This window comes from Sorex fumeus, unplaced genomic scaffold (genome assembly GCF_029834395.1).
Source record: "Sorex fumeus unplaced genomic scaffold, SorFum_2.1 ptg000098l, whole genome shotgun sequence".
Taxonomy (NCBI): Eukaryota; Metazoa; Chordata; class Mammalia; order Eulipotyphla; family Soricidae; genus Sorex; species Sorex fumeus.
Genome location: NW_026606155.1, coordinates 1,590,986 through 1,613,333, shown reverse-complemented (window position 1 = coordinate 1,613,333; position 22,348 = coordinate 1,590,986). Strand labels below are relative to the sequence as shown.

General features: G+C 42.5%; 1 protein-coding gene across 2 annotated transcripts in view; it reads left to right on the top strand.

Moving 5' to 3' along the window:
• Positions 1 to 22,348, top strand: part of PPP4R4 (protein phosphatase 4 regulatory subunit 4) — a 121,646-nt gene that overhangs the window by 13,416 nt on the left and 85,882 nt on the right. For both annotated transcript variants that reach the window (XM_056133127.1, XM_056133128.1), the window contains one exon: positions 20,417 to 20,519. In XM_056133127.1, the coding sequence (XP_055989102.1) occupies positions 20,417 to 20,519 (103 nt within the window). The remainder of the gene's footprint in view (positions 1 to 20,416; positions 20,520 to 22,348) is intronic.

Below are 22,348 nucleotides of genomic sequence, written 5' to 3'. Positions count from 1 at the left end.
AGCGGCCAACATGGCTGACCCGAGTTCGATTCCTCCGCCCCTCTCGGAGAGCCCGGCAAGCTACCGAGAGTATTCGATATGCCAGACACAGTAACAACAAAGTCTCCAATGGAGACGTTACTGGGCCCGCTAGAGCAAATTTTGAAATAAAAATCATTACATATTGTGATTTAAAAAGTCCATTATACTGTTTAGTTTCTTCACGACTCTCACATTAATCTCATATTAATAGCATGTAGATCTGATACTATCATAGTCATATAAATGAGTAAATGTCATCATTACTTACTTATTGATCAGTATTTATTTTTTGCATTATAATGAATTGATAACATTAAATAATATACTTTTTAAGATAATCAGAGATCTGGCAGTTCTTTTTTTTCTTTTTGGGGGTTACTCCTGGCTCATTCACTCAGGAATTACCCCTGGAGGTACTCGGGGGACCATATGGGATGCTGGGAATCGAACCTGGGTTGGCTGCATGCAAGGCAAACACCCTACCTGCTGTGCTATCGCTTCAGCCCCTCAGGTCGTTCTTTTGCTCCCAGGAACATCTAGGAGAAAATTGGCATAGTTTCTTCTCTTAAAGCAAAAAGTGTATGTGTGATATGAATTTAAGTAGGTAGTTATTTCAGCACCTCTGGAGGTGCTGAATCTGGTTATGCTCTGATCATTTGGTTGGTTTTAGTTGAATTCGTGCTTTGTGGACATAATCTCCTCCTGACTCCAACAATAACTAGCTGGTTGACCTGGAACAACTTCCGTTACCCCGTTGGCTCCTTCAGCATCCTCTTGTGAGGGGTAAATTATATTTCCGAAGGCCCCTCAACCCCAACATTCCATTATGTCCTATCTTTAGAATCTTAGAGAAGTTATCTTCATTTCACACAGCTTCTCCAGATTGATTTTGGGTGACTGACAGGCTTTTAATGTCTACAATTGATTGTTTTTATTATATCTTTTCTGATTCTGTGCCTCATTTCCAGTAATATCAGTCAAATGAGCAGACAGGAAGCACTCTGTATTATTCAGGACTCTCTTTCTGGGTCACCATCCACTCCTAGATTTCAGTAATTGTCCCGTGACATAATTTCCAAATCTGTGGGCGGGAGGCTGGGCTGCTCTCCTGAACAGTGGCCTGGACTGCTTGCTGGACCGCTCCACTCGTACATCTCCCAGTGGCCTACTGGCGTTCCCCCCTCCGGCAGCCTGAATCTGAATTAAAATTTATCTTCACCGGTCAGTGAAGCCTGAGCACCCTTTCAAAGTGCACTGGGCGTAATTTTGGCTGTTGCCCTTCCCGCCCAGTGTTCAGTTTTGTCTCGAGGCCTGGTGGTTCTAGTTCTGTATGAGGCCGTACCTTCCCACTCTAGTTCAGACTCAGAGTTCGAGTCTTCTGCTCTCTTTGGTTTCTTTCTACCCTCAGAGCACAGTGATGGGCTGTGTGCAGTGGCCATGACTAAGGGTTGAGTGAATGAGTGAATCCCATCCAGGTTGGAAACTGCCGACTCTCTCTTTCCCTCTCCTCTCTCTCCTCTCTCTCTCTGTCTCTCTCTCTGTCTCTCTCTCTCTCTCTCTCACACACACACACCCCTCATTTTCTAGATCTCAGTGAGCATGCCCCATACAGAGAGCATGAAAGGCGGACCCTCAGTATGGTGACACTGCTTTAGCCAATGGGGGAGAACTAATGTCTTGAGGTGTTGGGACAGTATTAGTTATTTTAGAGTGGAAATGGTCAGCCAGGAAGTTTTTCATAGGCTCTACGCCCACTTGGAGGTGCTAAGGAGTGGGCATGAAGTGCCAGGGATTAAACTAAGGACCTTGTATGTGCTTGGCATGTGCTTTACTCCCCCCGAGCTAGTTCTTTGACTGCATTAGTAAAAGGATTTATTGTAAAAGAAATCGTATCAACTGAGTTATGTGCAAGTTGATCAATTTAGAGGCATTTTTAAAAAAAATTTTATTAGTGAAACACCATGAGGTACAGTTGTAGACTTACAAATTTTTGTGCTTGGGTTTCAATTATACAATGATCAAACACCCATCCCTCCACCAGTGCCCATTCTCCACCACCACAGATCCCAGTATCTCCCCACTCCCCATCCCTCCCCCATCCCACCCTGCCTCTGTGGCAGAGCATTCCCTTTTGTTCTCTCTCTCCTTTTGGGTGCTGTGGTTTGCAACAGAGGCATTTTTAAGTTGAAAGTTGAGTGACCTCTTATGATGATCCTCTGAGCCCATGTCTAACTAGTGGTTCTACTTAGACACTTAGAAATCATAGGTGGGCCTCCTGGCTTTCATCTTTTGTACTTGGAGTAAGTCGGTCTTGGACTTGAGGAAGTTGCTTCTTTTTCTTTTTCCTGAACTTTCTTTGACTGCGAATTAAGAATGTCAGCATATTGCTTATTTCTGTGAGGATTATAGTGAGACTGTAGGTAAAGTACCTTCTCTGGCACACAAACTCTTAAGTTTCTTGGCCCTTTCCTTCTGGTGTTATAAAACAAGGTAGTTTGGGGCCAGGTTGTTGCCTCTGGAGCTGGAGCACATGCCCGCAGGAGGAAGCACCAGGTTTAGGCTGCACATGGGATGCGACCCGAACCCAGGGATGCCAGGAACCACCAGGGCCACACTTTATAGAGCTGGCGGGGGCGGGGGTGGGGGACAAGCCGAGGGGAGTGTGTGTGCCGGGATCTGAGCTCAGTCCTTATGTATGGGAGGACTGTGCCCCTGACTACTGAGACATCACCAATCCACAGCAGAACCTGTTTTCTCAGATTAGCTTTCCCTGCAGTGAGAAAATGATAATACAGTTTTCTGCTGCATCATCATTTATGGAGAGCATTTATTTTCCCCCCTTCCATTCTGTCCTTTCTGGACCATCTAGGACTGAATCAACGCTGGCGGCTCTCTGAGTAGGAAAACAGAGAGGAGGACCTTTAAAATACCTAGTCAAAAAAAAAAAATAAGATAAAATAAAATAACAATACCTAGTCAGATTCCTTGTGAATCTCTTAGATTTTGAGCTCTCATGAGATTGAAAATAAGACACGAGAATAGAGGAAGACAGTGTTGTCAGTCTCTGTAACTGTGAAGGTTCTGCCCTGCTGGTTACCTTTTAACAATTTTTAAAACTATTTTTAATTTATTTTTATTGAAGCGCTGTGAGACACGCGGTTACAGAGTTGTTCATGATTAGGTTTCAATCATACGGTGTTCCAGCACCTGTCCCTTCACCAGTGTTCACTGCCCACCCCCCCCCCCCAGTGCTCCAAGTTTCCCTTCTTCCACCTTCCCCCAGATCTTCTCTCTCTCCCTCCTTTCCTCCCTGCATCCCTCTCTCTCTCTCTCTCTCTCTCTCTCTCTCTCTCTCTCTCTCTCTCCTCGGCATTATGGTTTGCAATACAAGTACCAAAAGGTTATTATGTATATTCCTTTACGTACTTTTAAAAAAAATTTATTTTATTATTTATTTATTTATTTATTTTTAATAGTGAGACATCATGAGGTACAGTTGCAGACTTACACATTTTTGTGCTTGGGTTTCAACTATACAATGATCAAGTACCCATCCCTCCACCAGTGCCCATTTCCCACCACCATGGATCCCAGTATCCCTCCCACCCCCCATCCCACCATCCCACCCTGCCTCTGTGGCGGGGCATTCCCTTTTGTTCTCTCTCTCCTATTGGGTGTTGTGGTTTGCAAAAGAGGCAATGGGTGACAATCATGTTTGGTCTATAGTCTACTTTCAGCATGCTTCTCCCATCCTGGGAGGATCCTCCCAACACCCTTTATTTGGTGCTCCCTTCTCTATCTGAGCTCCCTTTTCCCCTAGCATGTGTGGTTGGCCTCCAAGCCATGGAGTAAAATTCCTGGTACTAATCTCAGCCATTCTTGGGTGTTAGTCTCCTATTTTGTTACTTTATGTTCCCCAGATAAATGCAATCTTTCTATGTCTATCCCTCTCTTTCTGACTCATTTCACTTAGCATGATACTTTCCATGTAGTACCACTTGTATGTAAATTTCGTGACTTCGTCTTTTCTAACAGCTACCTAGTACTCCATTGTGTAAATGTACCAAAGTTTCTTTAACCAGTCATCTGTTCTCGGGCACTCAGGTTTTTTCCAGATTCAGGTTATCTCTTTACCTACTTTTAGCACTCAGTTCTTGCTAGAGTGATCATTTCCAGCGGTCGCCGTCACAGTTCTTTGTCATACTTCTCTATCCTAACTCCTCCCACCCCAACTTGTACAAGACGGGCTTCCAAGCGTGGACCCGTCCTCCTGGCCCTTGTTTCTACTGTCTTTGGTAGTTAACCTTTCTTTGTGGGTTTTATGTAACAGCACAGAGAGCCTTACTTATAGAGGCTTCAGACGTCTGGGAAATTGCTTGAGTCTGTAAGCTGTATCTCGTCCTCTTCTTGATTTCCCACAAATTGGTTTTTCATTTCATTTCCTTCTAGTGTCCTTGAGAACCGGCTCTTTTGAAATTTTATAGATTTTATTTTATTTTTTATTTTTTTTTGCTTTTTGGGTCACACCCGGCAATGCACAGGGGTTACTCCTGGCTCTGCACTCAGGAATTACCCCTGACGGTGCTCAGGGGTACATATGGGATGCTGGGAACTGAACCCGGGTCAGCCGCATGAAAGGCAAACGCCCTACCCTCTGTGCTATTGCTCCAGCCCCCAAAATTTTATATATTTTAAATACACTAAGCATCATAGTTAAACATTTTTTTTCTATACTACATAGCTTAGGAGCAGGAATGGGGTGGATAATGCAGATGAAAGGGTTTGGAATTGGTTGTGTGCACAGGTTGGAAGAGAGGCAGTGCGGTGCAGTGGTTAGTGCATGGGTTTTGGAATTTCGTGGGCTAGGTAACCTTGGGCAGACACTCTCATCTTTTTGAGTTCCAACTACCTCATCTATAAGGTAGAGCTAACAATGAGACCTAATCTACCACATGGGATAATTTTGGGAGCTTGATAATGTGACTGCAAGTTTGGTGCTTATCAGCATCATGCCTTGGCATGTGGTCCATTACTGACTGTTTTCCTTAGCGTTTCTGTGGGAGGAGAACAGAAGAAGCCAGGTGAAAGTGTTAGAGTATAAATTAAAGTAATGGGGATGCTCAGGCTGGAGGAAGAAATAAAACTGCAGAGGGAGGAATATTAAGCACTGGAGAATCAGAAGGACTTGAGGATTTAGAATGTGAGGGGGCCAAAAATTAGATGTAGCATAGAAAGATAGAAAGAAGAGGGTTTGTGGACGCCCACCTACAAGATGGTCAGACTTCTTTGTCAAGACCCTGAATGATCGGTTTGAGGCTCTGCATGTTCCTAGAACGAACAGATGCCATTGGGCTATGCTAGCACGCAACAGGGATGAATGGAGACGTTACTGGCACCCGCTCGAGTAAATCGATAAATAACGGGGTATCAAGTGATCAAGTGATGGGGAGATAACCAGGAGGACTGCCAACCTTTTTATTACAGCAGAAGACTGCCTGGGGGATTGAGTAGTTTGAGATGTGACTCTAAAAGACGTTTGAAAGACTTTTGAAGGAGCAGAGAGGATCCCGTGGACCAGGATCTGCACTCAGTCCCGATTTTCATCTCCTGAGGGGAATGAAATAATTAGCAACATTAATCTGGAGCTGAACAGATAACTGTCCTAAATTCACTTGACTCATCATTCTCTCCTTCCTGTTTGTTGAGCAGCCAGCTGAGATGATTAGCCCAGTTCTTTTTAGTTAGAATGAGGTGTGCTGGGTGGGGTGGTGTTTTTCACGTTTTCTGAGTGAAATCGGTGCCTCTCGCAAGGGTTTGTAGTCGGGGCTAACAGAGCCGCTTATGTGGTGATTGTTCCTTGGGAGTTTCAGGGCAAGTTTAGGATATGAACTTTAGGCAAAAAGTATTTTTATTAAGCTTGTTAAAATTACACACACCTCGGGTCTGGAGTGATAGCACAGCAGGTAGGGTGTTTGCCTTGCCCGCGGCCAACCCGGGTTCAATTCCCAGCATCCCATATGGTACCCCGAGCACTGCTAGGGGTAATTCCTGAGTGCAGAGCCAGGAGTAACCCTTGTGCATCGCCGGGTGTGACCCAAAAGGAAAAAAAAATTACACATACCTGATATGGCAGTAAAATGAATTTTATAATGTTGACTTAAACCTACACAGATTGCTTTCAATTCTTTAGATTTCTGTCAGAGTCTTTAGTTTGTTTTTCACTCATATGACCAAAGAGAGAAAAAGCGGGGCCTCAGTGCCAAGAAATCCCTAATGTGCAAGCTCAATCACGGTACTCACGTTCATCCTTCTCAATATTTATTTTGTCCTATACACGAACTTCTCCCAAACTCATCTCCTTCCTTTTTTTGTTTTTTTAAATTTTATTTTAATTAAAATATTTAGTCACCATGAGATTAGATTTATCCATTATTGAGTTTCAGGCATCCGTTGTTTCAAGTTCCCTCCACCGACTTCCCTCTCTCTCCCCATTTGCCTCCCAGCTACCAGTCTGCCTCTAGGAGGGCACTTTTTAAATGATCCAACCTAGTGCACCGTGATTTACAATACTGTTGTTAGAGTTTCATGCATAACACTTGACCATGTTCAGCACCACCTCCTCCTCTTGATTAATCTTCCCTCCACAACAGTCGCTGCCCCCTCCCTGTTCTCTTCCCCAGTCCCCTCAGGTGGCATGTTTCCTACTGAATACCAGTTCCATGTTCTTTATTTCCTTTGTCTTCGGGCATTTGTTATTCTCCCATTATGTTTCCTTATATCCCACATATGAAAGAGATCATTCTGTGTTGATCCCTCTCCTTCTGACTAACTTCACTCAGAATGATACTCTCTAGGTCCCTTCATGCAGCAGAAAATTGCATGACTTTATCTTTTACAGGGCCAAGTAATATTCCTTCGTATCTGCATACCATAGTTTCTTTATCCAGTCATCTATTCTTGGACTCTTGGATTGTTTCTAGATTTGGTCTACTGTGGAAAGTGCTAAAAGGGACACAGGGGTGCAATGCCTGTTCCCCATTTTGTTTTTGGATCCTTGGTGTATCCCATGTTTTCCTCTGTGTACCTTATGAATTCAGGCCTGATGTCGAGGTTTTTAATCCATTTGGATTGACTTTTGTGCATGGCATTAGAAAGATGTCAGAGTTCACTTTTTTTGCATGTAGCTGACCAGTTTTTCCAGAGCCACTGTTGAAGAGGCTTTCCTTGCTCCTCTTTATATTTTTTGCTCCTTTATCAAAGGTCAGATGATCAGATGCCTGAGGGTTTGTGTTAGGATGTTCAGCTCTATTCCATTGATCTGAGGATCTGTACCAAAAGGGATTATACTCCTATCCTTTATATTAAATAAAATATATAATTGTGTTGAATATATAAACACATTGTATTTATGTTAAATAAATTTATATATTTAAATATTTTGATTTCCTTAAAAGTGATAGATCTGTTCAGCCTTGAAAGGTTATCAAATTCCAAAAATTTAGCCATTTTTTTTCTAGGTTTTCTAGTTTCATGGCATAAAGTTTCTCAAAATAATCTCTGATGATCCTTTGAATTTATGTTTTATATGTTGTCATTCCAGTACCATGCTATTTAATTACTACCACTTTGTAGTAAAGTTTGAAATTGGGTTAAGTGGTGCCTCCCATCCTTTTCTTCCAAAGATTTGCTGTGTGTGTGTGTGTGTGTGTATGTGTGTGTTGTGGTATTTATTCCTATGAATTCAGAAGTGTTTGATCTATTTATTTGAAAAATGTCATGGATATCATTACAGGGACTGCACGGAATCTGAACAGTGCTTTGGGGAGTATTGCCATTTTGATGATATCAGTTCTTCCAAATCATATGCAGAGGATGTATTTCCATTTTCTTGTGTCTGTTTTTGGGCTGGAGTGATAGCACAGTGGTAGGGTGTTTGCCTTGCACACAGCCAACATGACCGACCCGAGTTCGATTCCTCCGCCCCTCTCAGAGAGCCCGGCAAGCTACCGAGAATATCTCGCCCGCACGGCAGAGCCTGGCAAGCTCCCCGTGACGTATTCGATATGCCAAACATAGTAACAACAAAGTCTCCAATGGAGATGTTACTGGGCCCGCTCGAGCAAATCGACAAACAACGGGAGGGCAATGCAGCAATGCAGCAATGCAGCAATGTGTCTGTTTTTATTTCTTGAAGTAGAGTTCTGTAGTTTTCTTTGTATAGATCTTTCATCTCTTGAGTTAAGCTGATTTTGAGGCACTTGATTTTCTGAGGAACAATTATGAATGGGATTTTTAAAAATATCTTTCTTTTCCCTTTTGTTATTTGCATAAAGGAAAACCATAGACTTTCGTGTGTCAATTTTGTAGCCTGCCAATTTACTATACAAATCTATTGTTTCAAGGAGCTTTTTTTGTAGAGTCTTTAGAATTTTCTAAATATAGTATTATGTCATCCACAAATAGTGAGTGCTTGACCTGCTTCCTTTCTTATCTGGCTGTCCTTAATATTTTTTTCTTGCCTAATTGTTATGGCAGGTACTTCCAGTATTATATTGAATAGATATGGTAAGAGTGGGTAAATATGCCACCCTTGCCTGATCTTAGAGGGAAGGCTTTTCGTTTTTTCCCATTGAGTATAGTGTTTGTTATGGGCTGTGGTAGACAACTTTGACCGTGTTGAGGAAAGGCCCTTCAACTCCCATTTGTATTGAGAGCTTTTATCATAGGTGCCAGATCTTGTCAAAAGCTTTCTCTCCATCTATTGATAGGAATTTTATTTTTACTTTTATTGATGGGCTGGAGCGATAGCACAGTGGTAGGGCGTTTGCCTTGCACGCAGCCAACATGGCCGACCCGAGTTCGATTCCTCCGCCCCCCTTGGAGAGCCCGGCAAGCTACCGAGAGTATCTCGCCCGCACGGCAGAGCCTGGCAAGCTCCCCGTGACATACTCGATATGCCAAACACAGTAACAACAAGTCTCATGATGGAGACGTTACTGGGCCCGCTCGAGCAAATCGACGAACAACGGGAGGACAGTGACAGTGACAGTGACTTTTATTGATATGGTGTATTATGTTGATTGACTTATGAACATTATTGATATGGTGTATTATGTTGATTGACTTATGAACATTAAACCATTCTTGTATTCATGGGATGAATCCTACTTGGTCAAGGCGTGTGATCTTGTTGATGAGTTGTTGGGTTCTGTTTGCCAATATTTTGCTAAAGATCTTTGCATCTTTGTTCATTAGGGACATCGGTCTGTAATTCTCCTTTTTTAGGTGATGTCCATCTGCTTTTGGTATTAGGGTAATGTTTGCTACATAAAAACTTTTGGGAGTGTTCCTCTTTCTTCGATTTCCTGGAGGAGGCTGAAAAAGATTGGCAGTGGGGCTTCTTTAAAGGTTTGAAAGAACTTATTAGTGAATCCAACTGGGTCTGGGTTTTTGTTTTGGGTAGACTTTTTTAAAAATTTTTTTCTTTTCATTTTTTTTAAGTGAGTCAACATTGGACACACAGTTACAAAGTTGTTCATGATTGGATTTTAGTCATACAGTGTTCCAACACTCGTCTCTTCACCAGTGTACATTTCCCACCATTTTAATCAGGGCTGGAGCAATAGCACAGCGGTAGGGCGTTCGCCTTACAAGCGGCCAACATGGCCGACCCGAGTTCGATTCCTCCGCCCCTCTCGGAGAGCCCGGCAAGCTACCGAGAGTATTCGATATGCCAGACACAGTAACAACAAAGTCTCCAATGGAGACGTTACTGGGCCCGCTCGAGCAAATCGACGATCAACGGGAGGGCCTTTTAATCAGTTTTGATCATCATTTGATTTCGTGTTAGATCTGTTCAGGTACTCCATACCTTCTTGGTTCTGCCTTGGGAGGTTATCGGAGTCCAAAAGTTTATTCAGTTCTTCTAGGTTCTCTCATTTAATGGCATAAAGCTTCTAAAAGTAATCTCTGACTATGCTTTGACTTTCTGTGGTTTCTGTTGTAATGTCCCCATTTCACCTCTGTCTGGGTTTACTTGGGCTCTTGCATTCTTTGTGAGTCTTGTAAGTGGTTTATCGATCTTGTTTATATGTTCAAAGACATAAGTCTTCGTTTCATTGATTTTTTGCATTGCTTTTTTGGGCGGGATTCCAGTTCATTAATTTCTGCTCTGAGTTTTGTTATTATCTTCCTTCTGCCTGCTTTGGGCTTTTGTTGGTGATTTTCCAGTTTCTTAAGTTGTAAAGTCAAGTTATTTATGTGGGCCCTTCCTGATGACCTCTTACAGAGCTTTGAACTTTCCTCTTAGCACTGCTTTTGCTGTGTCCCACAAGTTCTGGCAACTCATGTCCTCATTCTCATGGGTTTCCGAGAGTCTTTTGATTTCCTCTTGGATCCACTGGTTGTTCAGTAGTGAGAAGTTCAATTTCCAGGTAATTTAGTTGTTTCTTCATTTCCGTTGGTGATTAACTTCTGTTTTCAGTGCATCATGGTCTGAGAAGATGGTTGGTATAATTTTTATCCTTCTTATATTTCTTTTTTTAAAAGAGGTTTATTAAATTCATTTATTTATTTGTTTTTAAATTTTTTATTTTTTAATGAATCACCGAGCAGGCGTGGAGATCTCAGCCCTGGGACCCGCATACCTTTGTTCCTTTGCCCGTACCTTCATGCGTGTGGTCTCAGCATGGTGGTGGCTGGTTCTGGAGGTCTTCGGCTGCTGGAGCTCTGTTGGTGCGGGGAGGAAACTCAACCCGCTCCCCTCCAAGGGGCCCCGATGAGGACAGCCAGGGGGCAGGAGACTCTGTGCTGTTCTCTTCCGGGAGCTGGGTTTTATAGTCTCTGGGTCTTGGCTGTTGATGGGATTACGCGGCGCCAGGGGGCCAGTTGGTGGGTGTGACCCCTGCCTACTGGAAGGTGGAGGATCTGGGTGGAGGATGTTCAGCCCCGATCCAAGCAGGCCTGGGATCCTCAGATCGGGGCTGAGCATTTGCGGCCGCGTGACATCTTATTATCTCATTCTTCCTTTGGACAACCTGGCAGGCTTCCGAATGTAACCTGCCCACACGGCAGAGTCTGGCAAACTCCCCGTGGCATACCCAATATGCCAAATACCAGTAACAATGATGGGTCTCATTCTCCAACCCTGAAAGAGCCTTGAATATGACACTTTTTAAAAACTCAGGGCTAGGACAAAGGAAACGTTACTGGGGCCTGCTCGAGGCAATCGACGAACAACAAGATGATCGTGATCGTGAAATGAATCACCATGAGGTACAGTTATACACTTACACATTTTCGTGCTTACATTTCAGTCATACAGTGATGAAGTACCCAACTCTACACCAGTATCCATTCTCTATCACCAATGTTCCCAATATCTCTCCCATCCACCCCCAGTACCCCTACCTGCCCCCCCTCCCCTGCCTCTGTGGCAGCACATTCCTTTTTATTCTCTCTCTCCTTTAGGGTGTTGAGGTCTGCAATGCAAGTATTGAATGGCCATCCTGTACGGTCTGTAGTCTACTTTTGGCACGCATCTCCCATCCTGGGCGGGCCCTCTAAACACCCTTTACTTGGTAGTCCCTTCTCTATCTTAGCTGCCTTTCCCCCCAGCATGTGAGGCCGGCTTCTAAGCCGTGGAGCAAACTTCCTGGTACTTATCTCTGCTCTCCTTGGGTGTTAGTCTCCTATTCTGTTACTTTATATTCCACAGATGAGTGCATTCTTTTTAAGTCTGTCCCTCTCTTTCTGACTAATTTCATTTAACATGATACTTTCCGTGTTGATCCACTTATATGCAAATTTCATGACTTCATCTTTTTTAACAGCTGCATGGTATTCCATTGTGTAGATGTAAAGTTTCTTTAACCAGTCATCTGTTTTTTTTTTTTTTTTGGTTTTTAAAGCTTTAACATGTTCTAAATTTTTTTTATTATAATTTTTTTTAATGAATCACTGTGAGGTACAGTTACAGACTTACAAACTTTCAAGCTTACATTTCAGTCATACAATGATGGAGTACCCATCTCTTCACCTGTCCCCATTCTCCACCACCAATGATCCCAGCATCCCTCCCACCACCCCTACCCCATCCCTCCACCCCACTCCGCCTCTGTGGCGGGGCATTCTGTTTTGCTCCCCGCCCCCTCTCTCTCTCATTATGGGTATTGTGGTTTGCAATAGAGGTATTGAATAGCCATCGTGTTTGGGTTATAGTCTACTTTCAGCACGCATCTCCCATACCAAGTGGTCCCTTCTCTGAGCTGCCTTTTCCCCTAGCATGTGAGGCCAGCTTCTAAGCCATGGTGCAGTCCTATCCTTATATTTCTGAGGGGAGGGAAATTGTCTTTTTGCTGCATCAGCACTGCCTGCTCAGGAGACTTTGCCTTTGTCTTTTGGTGCTCTGACCTGCAGGAGGAACTGAGAGTCTATTAGCTTGAGCTGGCCCCTGTAGGCTGAGAGTTCAGAGCTGTTTGTTTGTTCTGGGCCACACACCAGTGCTTAGGGCTTACTACTGACTCTGTTCTGGGGTTACTCTGGGCGGGGCATGAGGGACTATAGGCAGTGCTGGTTCTGCTGCGTGCAAGGCAAATGCCTTGCTTACTGTACTATCTCTGCAGCTCACTCATCTTCATTCTTTTTTTTCCCCCTTCGTGTATATTTAAGTAGATGGCATGATGTTCTATCTCTGGTAATGTTCTTCCCCACATGCTTTTTAACACTATTATTAGGAAGAGAACCATGTTGTCAGGTCCCTCCCTAACCCTGCTTTTTGGGTCACACCCCCTGGCGATGCTCAGGGGTTAATTGTGGCTCTGCACTCAGGAATTACTCCTGGCGGTGCCCCCGGGACCATATGGGATGCTGGGAGTTGAACGTGGGTCGGCTGCATGCAAGGCAAACGCCCTACCTGCTGTGCTGTCACTCCAGCCCCTGTTGTCAGGTTTAACAAGTCATGAATGTCTTTTTTTTTCTGTTTTGTGGACATTAAAAACATTTTTTTTTAAATTAAAAGAGTCATGCATGATTTACAAAGTTACTGTTAGTTGAGTTTTAGGCATATGATAATTCAACACCAATCCCTCCACCAGTGTCAACTTCCCTCAACCAGTGTTCAGAGATTCCGTCGTCCCCATCCCAATCCCCTCTCCAGCCCCCACTATCAAGTTGGCAGGCACATCACAGAGTTTCAGTGGTTGCTGCTTTGATCTCATGTTTTCAGTTCTGTTGTGTCTGTGTATTGGGTAAATGGCTTTATCCCTCACTCATGTCACTGGTAGCCTGTTAACTCATTACTTCTTGTTCGTTCTCTCCCTCCATTTCCCCTCCTTCCGCCTTGATTTCTTTCCTTCTCTGTCTTTTCTCTAAACAATAGGATTAAGGATGTCTTTTAAAACTGTTTTTTAAATTGTATTATAGGAAGTATAGTACTATATAATGTGAACGTTTATGGCTTTGATGTATAAAGTGACTGCGCCCCATCGCCCCATCACCCCCAAGTGCTCAGTGGAGTGGGAGCCACAGTATAGCAGGTAGGGCCTTTGTCTTGTATGTGACGAGCCGGGGTTTGATCCTCTGCCTCCCGTATGGCCCCCAAGTCCGTCGGGTGTGATTCCTGGGTGCAGAGCCAAGAATAACCACTGAGCACTGCCAGGTGTGGCACAAAAACAAAACAAAGAAAAACTCAAGTACTCACATGATTGCCACTCAATGCCTCTCTTGCAAACCACAACACCCAAAAGGAGAGAGAGTACAAAAGGGAATGCCCTGCCACAGAGGCAGGGTGGGATGGGGAGTCTGGGGGGTGGGAGGGATACTAGGACCCACAGTGGTGGAGAATGGGCACTGGTGGAGGGATGGGTACTTGATCATTGCATAACTGAAACCCATGCACAAAAATTTGTAAGTCTACAACTGTACCTCATGGTGTTTCACTAATAAAAAAAAAAACCCAAACAAACCCCAAAAAAACAAAACAAAAAAAACTCAAGTGCTCAAGACCTACCACCATTGTTCTGATCTCACCTCTTGGGCATCTCTTGGCTCTCTCATTTCTCCATCCATTGTTTGGGAATGTCAGCCCACCACAGCAGTGAATGAGAGGTTATTTTCCACTGTATTTCTTCTCTTTCTCATACAGATAATTCTTCCTGGTATGAGGTGATATCTCATTGTCTTTTTGATTTGCATTTCCCTCATAATCATGATGAGGAACACTTTGTCTTTTGGGCTATATCTGGCAGTGCTCAGGACTTACTCCTGGCTCAGTGCTCATGGATCACTCCTGGTGGGCTCTGGGGAATCAAACCCTGGTTAGCCACATACAAAACAGATGCCCACCCACTATACTATCTCTCCAACCCCCTCACGAATACTTCTTACTTTTTAATGTGCCTGTTGACTGTTTTTGTTGTAGTTGAAGAAATGTGAGTTCATCTTCTCTCCTCATTTTTTTTTGTTGGGCTTGTTTTTATCATTGTTGTGGGGGTTTGTCTTATTTTTTATTGTTTTATTTTTATGATAGTTGTCCTTGACAGTGTTGGCAGGGGGCACTTCTGGTAATGCTTGTCCTGGTGATAACTGACTGTACCTAACCTGGTTCTGTGCATGGGGCAGGGCCATGGTGTCTGGACTGGCGATGCTTGCTGGTTGGATGAGGTGCAGACATTGAATTCTGGACTTTCTAAGTTCTAAGCTGTGGTCTGTTCACTTGCACTATCTCCCTAATGCATATTTTTATTTATTTATTTATTTATTCATTTTTTAAAATAATTTTATTTATTCAATCACCGTGAGACCTGTTACAAAGCTTTCGGGTCTAAATCCCGGTCATACAATGAAACACTCATACCTTCACCAGTGCCCATTCTGCACTCCCCAAAACCCCAGTATACCCCCCTCCACTCCCTCCCCCTACCTGTGGGGCAGATGATTTCCACATTACTCTCTCTCTACTTTGATCACATTCAATATTTTGACACCAGACCCACCATTACTGTTTGAGACTTTACCCCAACACTCAGATCTGCTGAAAAGGCAAAATCACAAATCACAAATCATCCTGTTATTCGTCGATTGCCTCGAGCAGGCCCCAGTAACGTCTCCTTCATCCTAGCCCTGAGATTATATTCAAGGCTCTTTAGGACAATGAGACCCATCATTGTTACTGGTATTTGGCATATTGGGTACGCCACGGGGAGTTTGCCAGACTCTGCCGTGTGGGCAGGCTACATTCGGTAGCCTGCCAGTTTGTCGAAAATAGGAATGAGATAATAAGATGTCATAATAAGATGTCGCGTGGCCGCAAATGCAAATGCGGCCACGCAATTCCGGAAGCTGGTTTTTATAGTCTCCGAGTCTTGGCCGTTGATGGGATTACACGGCGCCAGGGGGCCAGTTGGTGGGTGTGACCCCCACCTACTGGAATTTGGAGGATCTGGGTGGAGGATGCTCAGCCCCAATCCGAGTAGGCTTGGAGATCTCGGCCCCGGAACCCGCATGGCTTTGTCCCTCTGCCAGTACCTTCATGTGTGCGGAGAGTGGTCTCAGCATGGTGGTGACTGGTCCTGGAGGTCTTTGGCTGCCGGAGCCCTGGTCGGGGCCAGGAGGAAAGCTCAACCCGCTCCCCGGGGTCCCGGCGAGGACAGCCAGGTGCGGGGGCAAGAGACTGCACTGATCTCTTCCGGGAGCTGGTTTTTATAGTCTCTGAGTCTTGGCCGTTGATGGGTTTACATGGTGCCAGGGGCCAGTTGGTGGGTGTGACCCCCGCCTACTGGAATTTGGACCCATCAACATCAATGGCCAAGACTCAGAGACTATAAAAACCAGCTGAAAAGGCAACAGTAGACAATTTGTTTTCTATTGCTGGTTATGAATGACATATGATGTCGTGTGGCTGCATATTTTTAGATGCTTCCTTACTTTAGCTTTCTTCTTTATGGACTCTTATTAAAAGTTTATATATATAGATAGATAAATATATATACATTTCTAATATACCATTTTCTATCAAATCCTTTTAACATTATTTTAAAACAAAAAGATAATTGAAAGTTTTAAACTCAATTTTTTTAAAAACTGGGCACCAGAACAATAGTACAGTGAGTGAGGCACTAGCCTTGCATGTTGTATACCCAGGTTTGATCCCCAGCACCCCATATGATCTCCAGAACCCCACCGAAAATGATCCCTGAGTACAAGGAGTCAGGAGTAAGCCCTGAGCAGAGGCATTTTTCAGAGTTTGCTCCTAGCTCTGTACTTAGGGATCACTCCTGGTGGGTCTCGGGGGATCATATGTGGTGCCAGTGATAGAACCTGGGTTGGCAGTGAACAAGGCAAGTGCTCTATCCACTGTACTATCACTCAGGCCTGATAATATTATGATTTTTGACATGCGCTCCCCCCCCCCAAAAAAAAACCCTCCTCTATGATGTAGAAAATAAGCATGATTGCCCAAAGTGTTACTGTGTTCCTTCATAATCTCAACTTCATTTTTCCTCTTCATCCTCAGGAAGCAGCTGATCTACTTTCTGTCACCATAGTTCAGTTTGCGTTCTCTATAATGTCATACAAGTGGAACCATAGTAATATGGATACTTTTAATTATACCTTCTTTCATTCAGCATGCTATTCTGTTAATTCACCCATGCTGTTCCGTGTGTCAGTTGTTCATTCCTATATATCGCTAGGATTCCACTGTGTGGACAGGTCTGTCTAATTGTCAGTCCATCTGTTTCTGAGTATTTGAGTTGTTTCCACTTTTCTTCTATTACAAAATTAAAAAGCTCGGATGATCACTTGTGTTCAAGCATTTCTGTGCATACATGCATATAGCATATGCATGGTTGTATATGTGTATTTGATATATATAGATATAGATATAGATGATATTTCACTGTCACTGTCCTCCTGTTGTTCATCTATTTGCTCGAGCGGGCCCAGTAATGTCTCCATTGTGACACTTGTTACTGTGTTTGGCCTGTTGAATACGTCATGGGGAGCTTTCCAGGCTTCGCCGTGCAGGTGAGATACTCTCCATAGCCTGCTGGGCTCTCTGAGAGGGGCAGAGGAATCAAACCTGGGTCAGCCGGGTCAGCCACATGCAAGGCAAATGCCCTACCCACTGTGCTATGACTCAACCCATATGATTTTTATAACTGTACAACCTTGAAAATAGGCTAATATCTTATTTTACGTTTATATCTCAATAAGGATTTATTGGAAGTCACAGAAATCATATGCTACTATTTTCCTAATAGTAGACTCAGACAAGTCAAGTATGATCAGTGTTCCAGTATAATATTTGTATTTTATGATCACCTATAACATTTTGCTTGGTACATAATTTTCTCTGTGTTTTAAAAGACAAGCAAGTTACTAATATTAATGGATAAATAAATCACTTATAAAAAAATAAATATCTAGCAGTGAAAAATGTCTAGGTGGTTTGATAATTTTGTGAGTAACCTTTGAAGATATTGTCAAACTTCCAAAGAGGTTGTAATATTTTATACTCCTATTATCATGATGGGCTGGAGCAATAGCACAGCGGGCAGGGCGTTTGCCTTACACACAACTGACCCGGGTTTGATTCCTTCATTCCTCTTGGAGAGCCCGACAAGTTACTGAGAGTATCCTCCCGCACAGCAGAGCCTGGCAAACTCCCCGTGGTGTATTGGATATGCCAAAAACAGTAACAACAAGTCCCACAATGGAGATGTTACTGGTGCCCGCTCGAGTAAAGCGATGAACAATGGGAGGATATTGCTACAGTTGCTACAGTGCTATTATCTTTGATGTCATTTTGTAGTTCAGCCTTAATAATTTAGGGCTGGAGAGATAGTACAGAAGATAAGGCCCTTGCTTGGCATGTGACTGGTCTGGGTTTGATCCCCATCATCCCATATGATCCTCCAAGCACTGCCAGTAGTAGAGCCCAGAGTAAGCCCTGAGCATTGCTAAATACGCCCCCAAAGCCAAAATATCATATGCATAAAATTTAGTTACGTGAATGGATGTGTAGTATTGTTACGGTTGTAATTTGAATTTACTCAATGATTAATTTTGTTGAACATATTTTTCATATGCTTATTTGCCACTTGTATATTTTATGTGGTGCATTTTTAAAATCTTGCATCTATTTTATGTTGAATATTATTATTTTTTAGCTTGATTTTTTTACACGCTCTAGGTGTAAGTTTTTGTTGCATAGATAATTATGGTCCATATTTTATGCCAGTCTGTGGCTTGCCTTTTTATTTTTGTGCTCAGGAATCACTCCTAGTGAGGCTTGGGAGAACCGTATGTGGTGCTGGGAATCAAACCCAGGTTAGCCTTATACAAGGCAAGTACCCTACCTGCTGGACCATCTCTCTTACCCCTTTAGTTTGAAACAATGTTTTTGAAAGACAGTGTTTAATTTTGTTAATTTATAAATTATGCATCTTATTTCTTATGTAAAGTACATTTGCTGTACCCAAGGTGACTAATTTGTCCCTAAGTTACCCTCCATAATATTGGTAATTAAAATTGATAATATTGTGATAATAGCACTGTCACTGTAGCACTGTCCTCCCGTTGTTCATTGATTTTGCTCAAGCGGGCCCAGTAACGTCTCCATTGTGAAACTTATTACTGTGTTTGGCATATCAAATACATCATGGGTAGCTTGCAAGGCTTTGCCGTGCGGACGAGATACTCTCCGTAGCTTGCTGGACTCTTGGAGTGGGGCAGAGGAAAATTAAACTTGGGTCGACTATGTTGGCTGCGTGCAAGGCAAATGCCCTACCCACTGTGCTATCTCTCCAGCCCATATTGTGATATTATAATTATAATTGATAATACCTTATGCAGCGGTAGGGCGTTTGCCTTGCACGCTGCTGGCCCGGTGGAGCCTGGTTCGATTCCTCCACCCCTCTCGGAGAGCCCGGCAAGCTTCCGAGAGTATCTCACCCGCACGGCAATGCCTGGCAAGCTCTTCGTGACATATTTGATATGCCAAACACAGTAACAACAAGTCTCATGATGGAGATGTTACTGGGTCTGCTTGAGCAAATTGATGAACAACGGGAGGCCAGTGCATTTTAGCTTGGAAATATATCATATTTTGCATATAGTTGTGCGTTTATTCCAACAATATTTGTTGGGAAAAAAATGACCATTTGCTCCTTGAGTTCTGGTCACATTGTGGTGACCCTGTTTGGCTTCCCACTTTCTGCATATTCTATTTAGTTACTGTTGATTTATTTGATTTGGGGGCCACACCTGGTATGGTTCACTTTAGGAATCACTCCCTGAGCGGCAGGCTCAGGGGATTATCTCAACTTGAGAGGGCCTAGGACTGAATCCAGTTTGGCCACTTGCAAAGCAAACGCCCTACCCGCTTTGCTGTGTTTCCAACCCTGGACATTCTGTTCTTATTTCTTCATCTATAAAATCTGTCTTTGTGCCAGAGCCACAGTGTCTAGTTTACTAGAGCACTTTAACAAGTTTTGAAATCAGGTATCATCTCTCTAACCAGTTTGCATTTTCACCAGTACTGAAAGAATGACTGATAGAACCAATCTAGTGCAAAGGATACTTTCCTTGAACCAAAAGAAAGTCCTATGATTCCGTTTTTGATCTTGTTGCTGTCTGTCTCTGTTGTTGATCCTGATTAATAGTTTGTCATAATTCAGTTTGAAAAAGCAAACTGATAGGTTAACAGGAAACTGATAAGAATGGTGTTTAAGTATTTAACAAGAATCCCAAAATGTGGGGAAAAAAAAGACTCCCCAAATTACACTTACATTTTTTTTTATGTAGAATAAAGCCTTTTAGCATAAACATAATGATTAAACTTTCTTGTAAGATTTACATAATGAAATTTCAATTCTGATCTTATTTTCATACCTAAATGATTTGCTTAAAGTTTAAAATTTTTCTAAGGTGAAGTGTTTATCATCGAAAGTTTTTCTGTTGCTTATGGGTCACCCTAGGGTGCTCAGGGTTTTCTCCTGGCTCTTTGTTCAGGGATTACTCCTGGTGGGGCTTGGGGTGCCATACGGGATGCTGGGGATTGAACCCAGGTTGGCCACCTGCAAGACAAGTGGCCTACCCACTGTACTGTCACTTTGGTCCTATTATTTTCAAATTAATGATTATAAACTAGAAATTTAGTTCATAATAACACGTTAAACAATTTTGATTTGGGGGCCGGAGTGACAGTACAGTGTTTAAGGCACTTGCCTTGCATGTTGCCAACGAGTTCAGTTCCCGGCATCCCATATGGTCCCCCAAGCACTGCTAGGAGTGATTCCTGAGTGCAGAGCCTAGGGTAAGCCCTGAGAATCGCTGGGTGTAGCTCCAAATTAAAACAAAAATAATAAATTAAAATTTTTGATTTCTCTGCCAGTGCTGGTCAAGATATCCAAGGAACGAGTGTTATTGCAAATCTTCCAGTTTTGATGCGACAGAATCCCACTGAGACACTGCGGAGAGTCTTGCCAAAAGTCAGAGTAAGTTGTAAATAAAGGTTTGCATCTACCATGAATTTCAGTAGCAGATTGTTATCAGAAAAAAAAATTTAGAGCTTTTGATGGCTAATCTTTTGTATTTAAGCACTCAGTGGAGGAAATATTGTGATACATATTTTGAATTACAATGAAAACATTTAGTGAAATAAGCTGCTGGAAATGGAGAAATCTAGACTGTGAATTGTAAAAAGTTTTTACAATTAAATGATTAAATTAAACAATTACAATGAAAAGTTTTTACATTAAATGTCTCATTTTATCAGTGGAGACATTTAAACAAAGTGGGCTCCTCAGTAGCTCAAAAAAGTCCCAATTATTCTATAGAGTCACAGCTATCTAATTTAAGTGTTTTGTTGATTTCAATTTATACTCATAGTATTTCTACAATACTGATAATTAAATTAAATTGGTATAAAGACTGGATTGTGGCCTTCATCATTTTAGTTCTAAATTTATTCTGCTTCCTAAATTACTAGATAATTAGTTTTCCTGTTTTGAGTAAATTATTTAAGGAGGATATTTCCCCTATTTAATATCTATTATTGATGCGTAACATTACATATTTAATAATATTTTGTGCCTATTCCTGCCAATGTGCAAAGTACTTTCCTAGTAAGAACTCTAGTGAGCAAATAATGATTTACATATCCACAGGGAACCTGATTACTAACCAGAGCAAGGAGTTTGCACGTGAATGGGGATTATGTTTGCTGATAGTGTACCCTGCACAGTCAGTTTGCTTTACTTTTTGCTTGTCACTTTTTGATATTTATCTGTCTTTTCAAGTATAATATTGCAGCATTAGACTTTAATTTCAGGGATATATGGTTCCAGTTATTGTGATTTTTTTTTTAAATCTGGGATATACTGTATTACTTATATAAGATACTCACATTCTGTGCAGACAACGTGATTGCTTTTCTTCTTTCTTTGTTTTGTGGGGACATACCTGACAGTCCTCAGGACTTGCTTCTGTGCCAGGGATCACTCCTGATGGTACTGGAGGACCATATGTGCTGGGGAATCAAACCAGGGTTGACCATGTGCAAGGAAGCTGCCTTTCCCTCGGTACCATCTCTTCAGCCCCAATACAATATTTTTTTTCAGTGATACCTAAAATTTTGTGTTTTAGACAAAACCAGGTGCTGCACATGGTTTACTCCTGAGGTCTGTGCTCAGGGATCACTCCTAGTGGAGCTTGGCGGGGGGGGGGCAATATGGGGTGATGGGGATTGAACCTGGGTTGGCCACGTACAAGGCAATCTCCTTATCTGCTGTAAATCTCTCTGATACTTCATGTTGATATATTTGTGCAAGTGATATGAGAGATTTTTCTTTTCTTTTCCTTTTCCTGGTTACAATGAAGGATTATAAAGATGTTTATTTTCAGTTTAGGACATAATTCAAAAGTGAATCAACCTTCTCTTTTTCATTTCTCTCTTTCTCAGAATCGTGCCATAATTTTAATGCAATTAAGAATCCACAGCTCAGCTTTAAATTTCTGTTCAACTTTAATAATATTAACGGACTTAAGCTTGTAAGCATAATGCCTGAAAGTGGCCGTGCCGGTAAAACAAGAATGAAGGAAAAGTAGGCACCCTGGACTAAGGAGTTAGTACTGCAGTGAGTGAGAGGGCAAACTGAAAATATTGAGCATGTTATTAAAAATTCAGTGTTGAGCAGGCTTATTCTGGTCGACAGAGAGCATGATTGTCCAGAATTCCATAAAATGAGAATAAGAGACAAAGCATGGACTTTAGTGACCTTTAGAAGTCTCTAAATGCTTTTTGAAAAATATTCCATTTTCTATA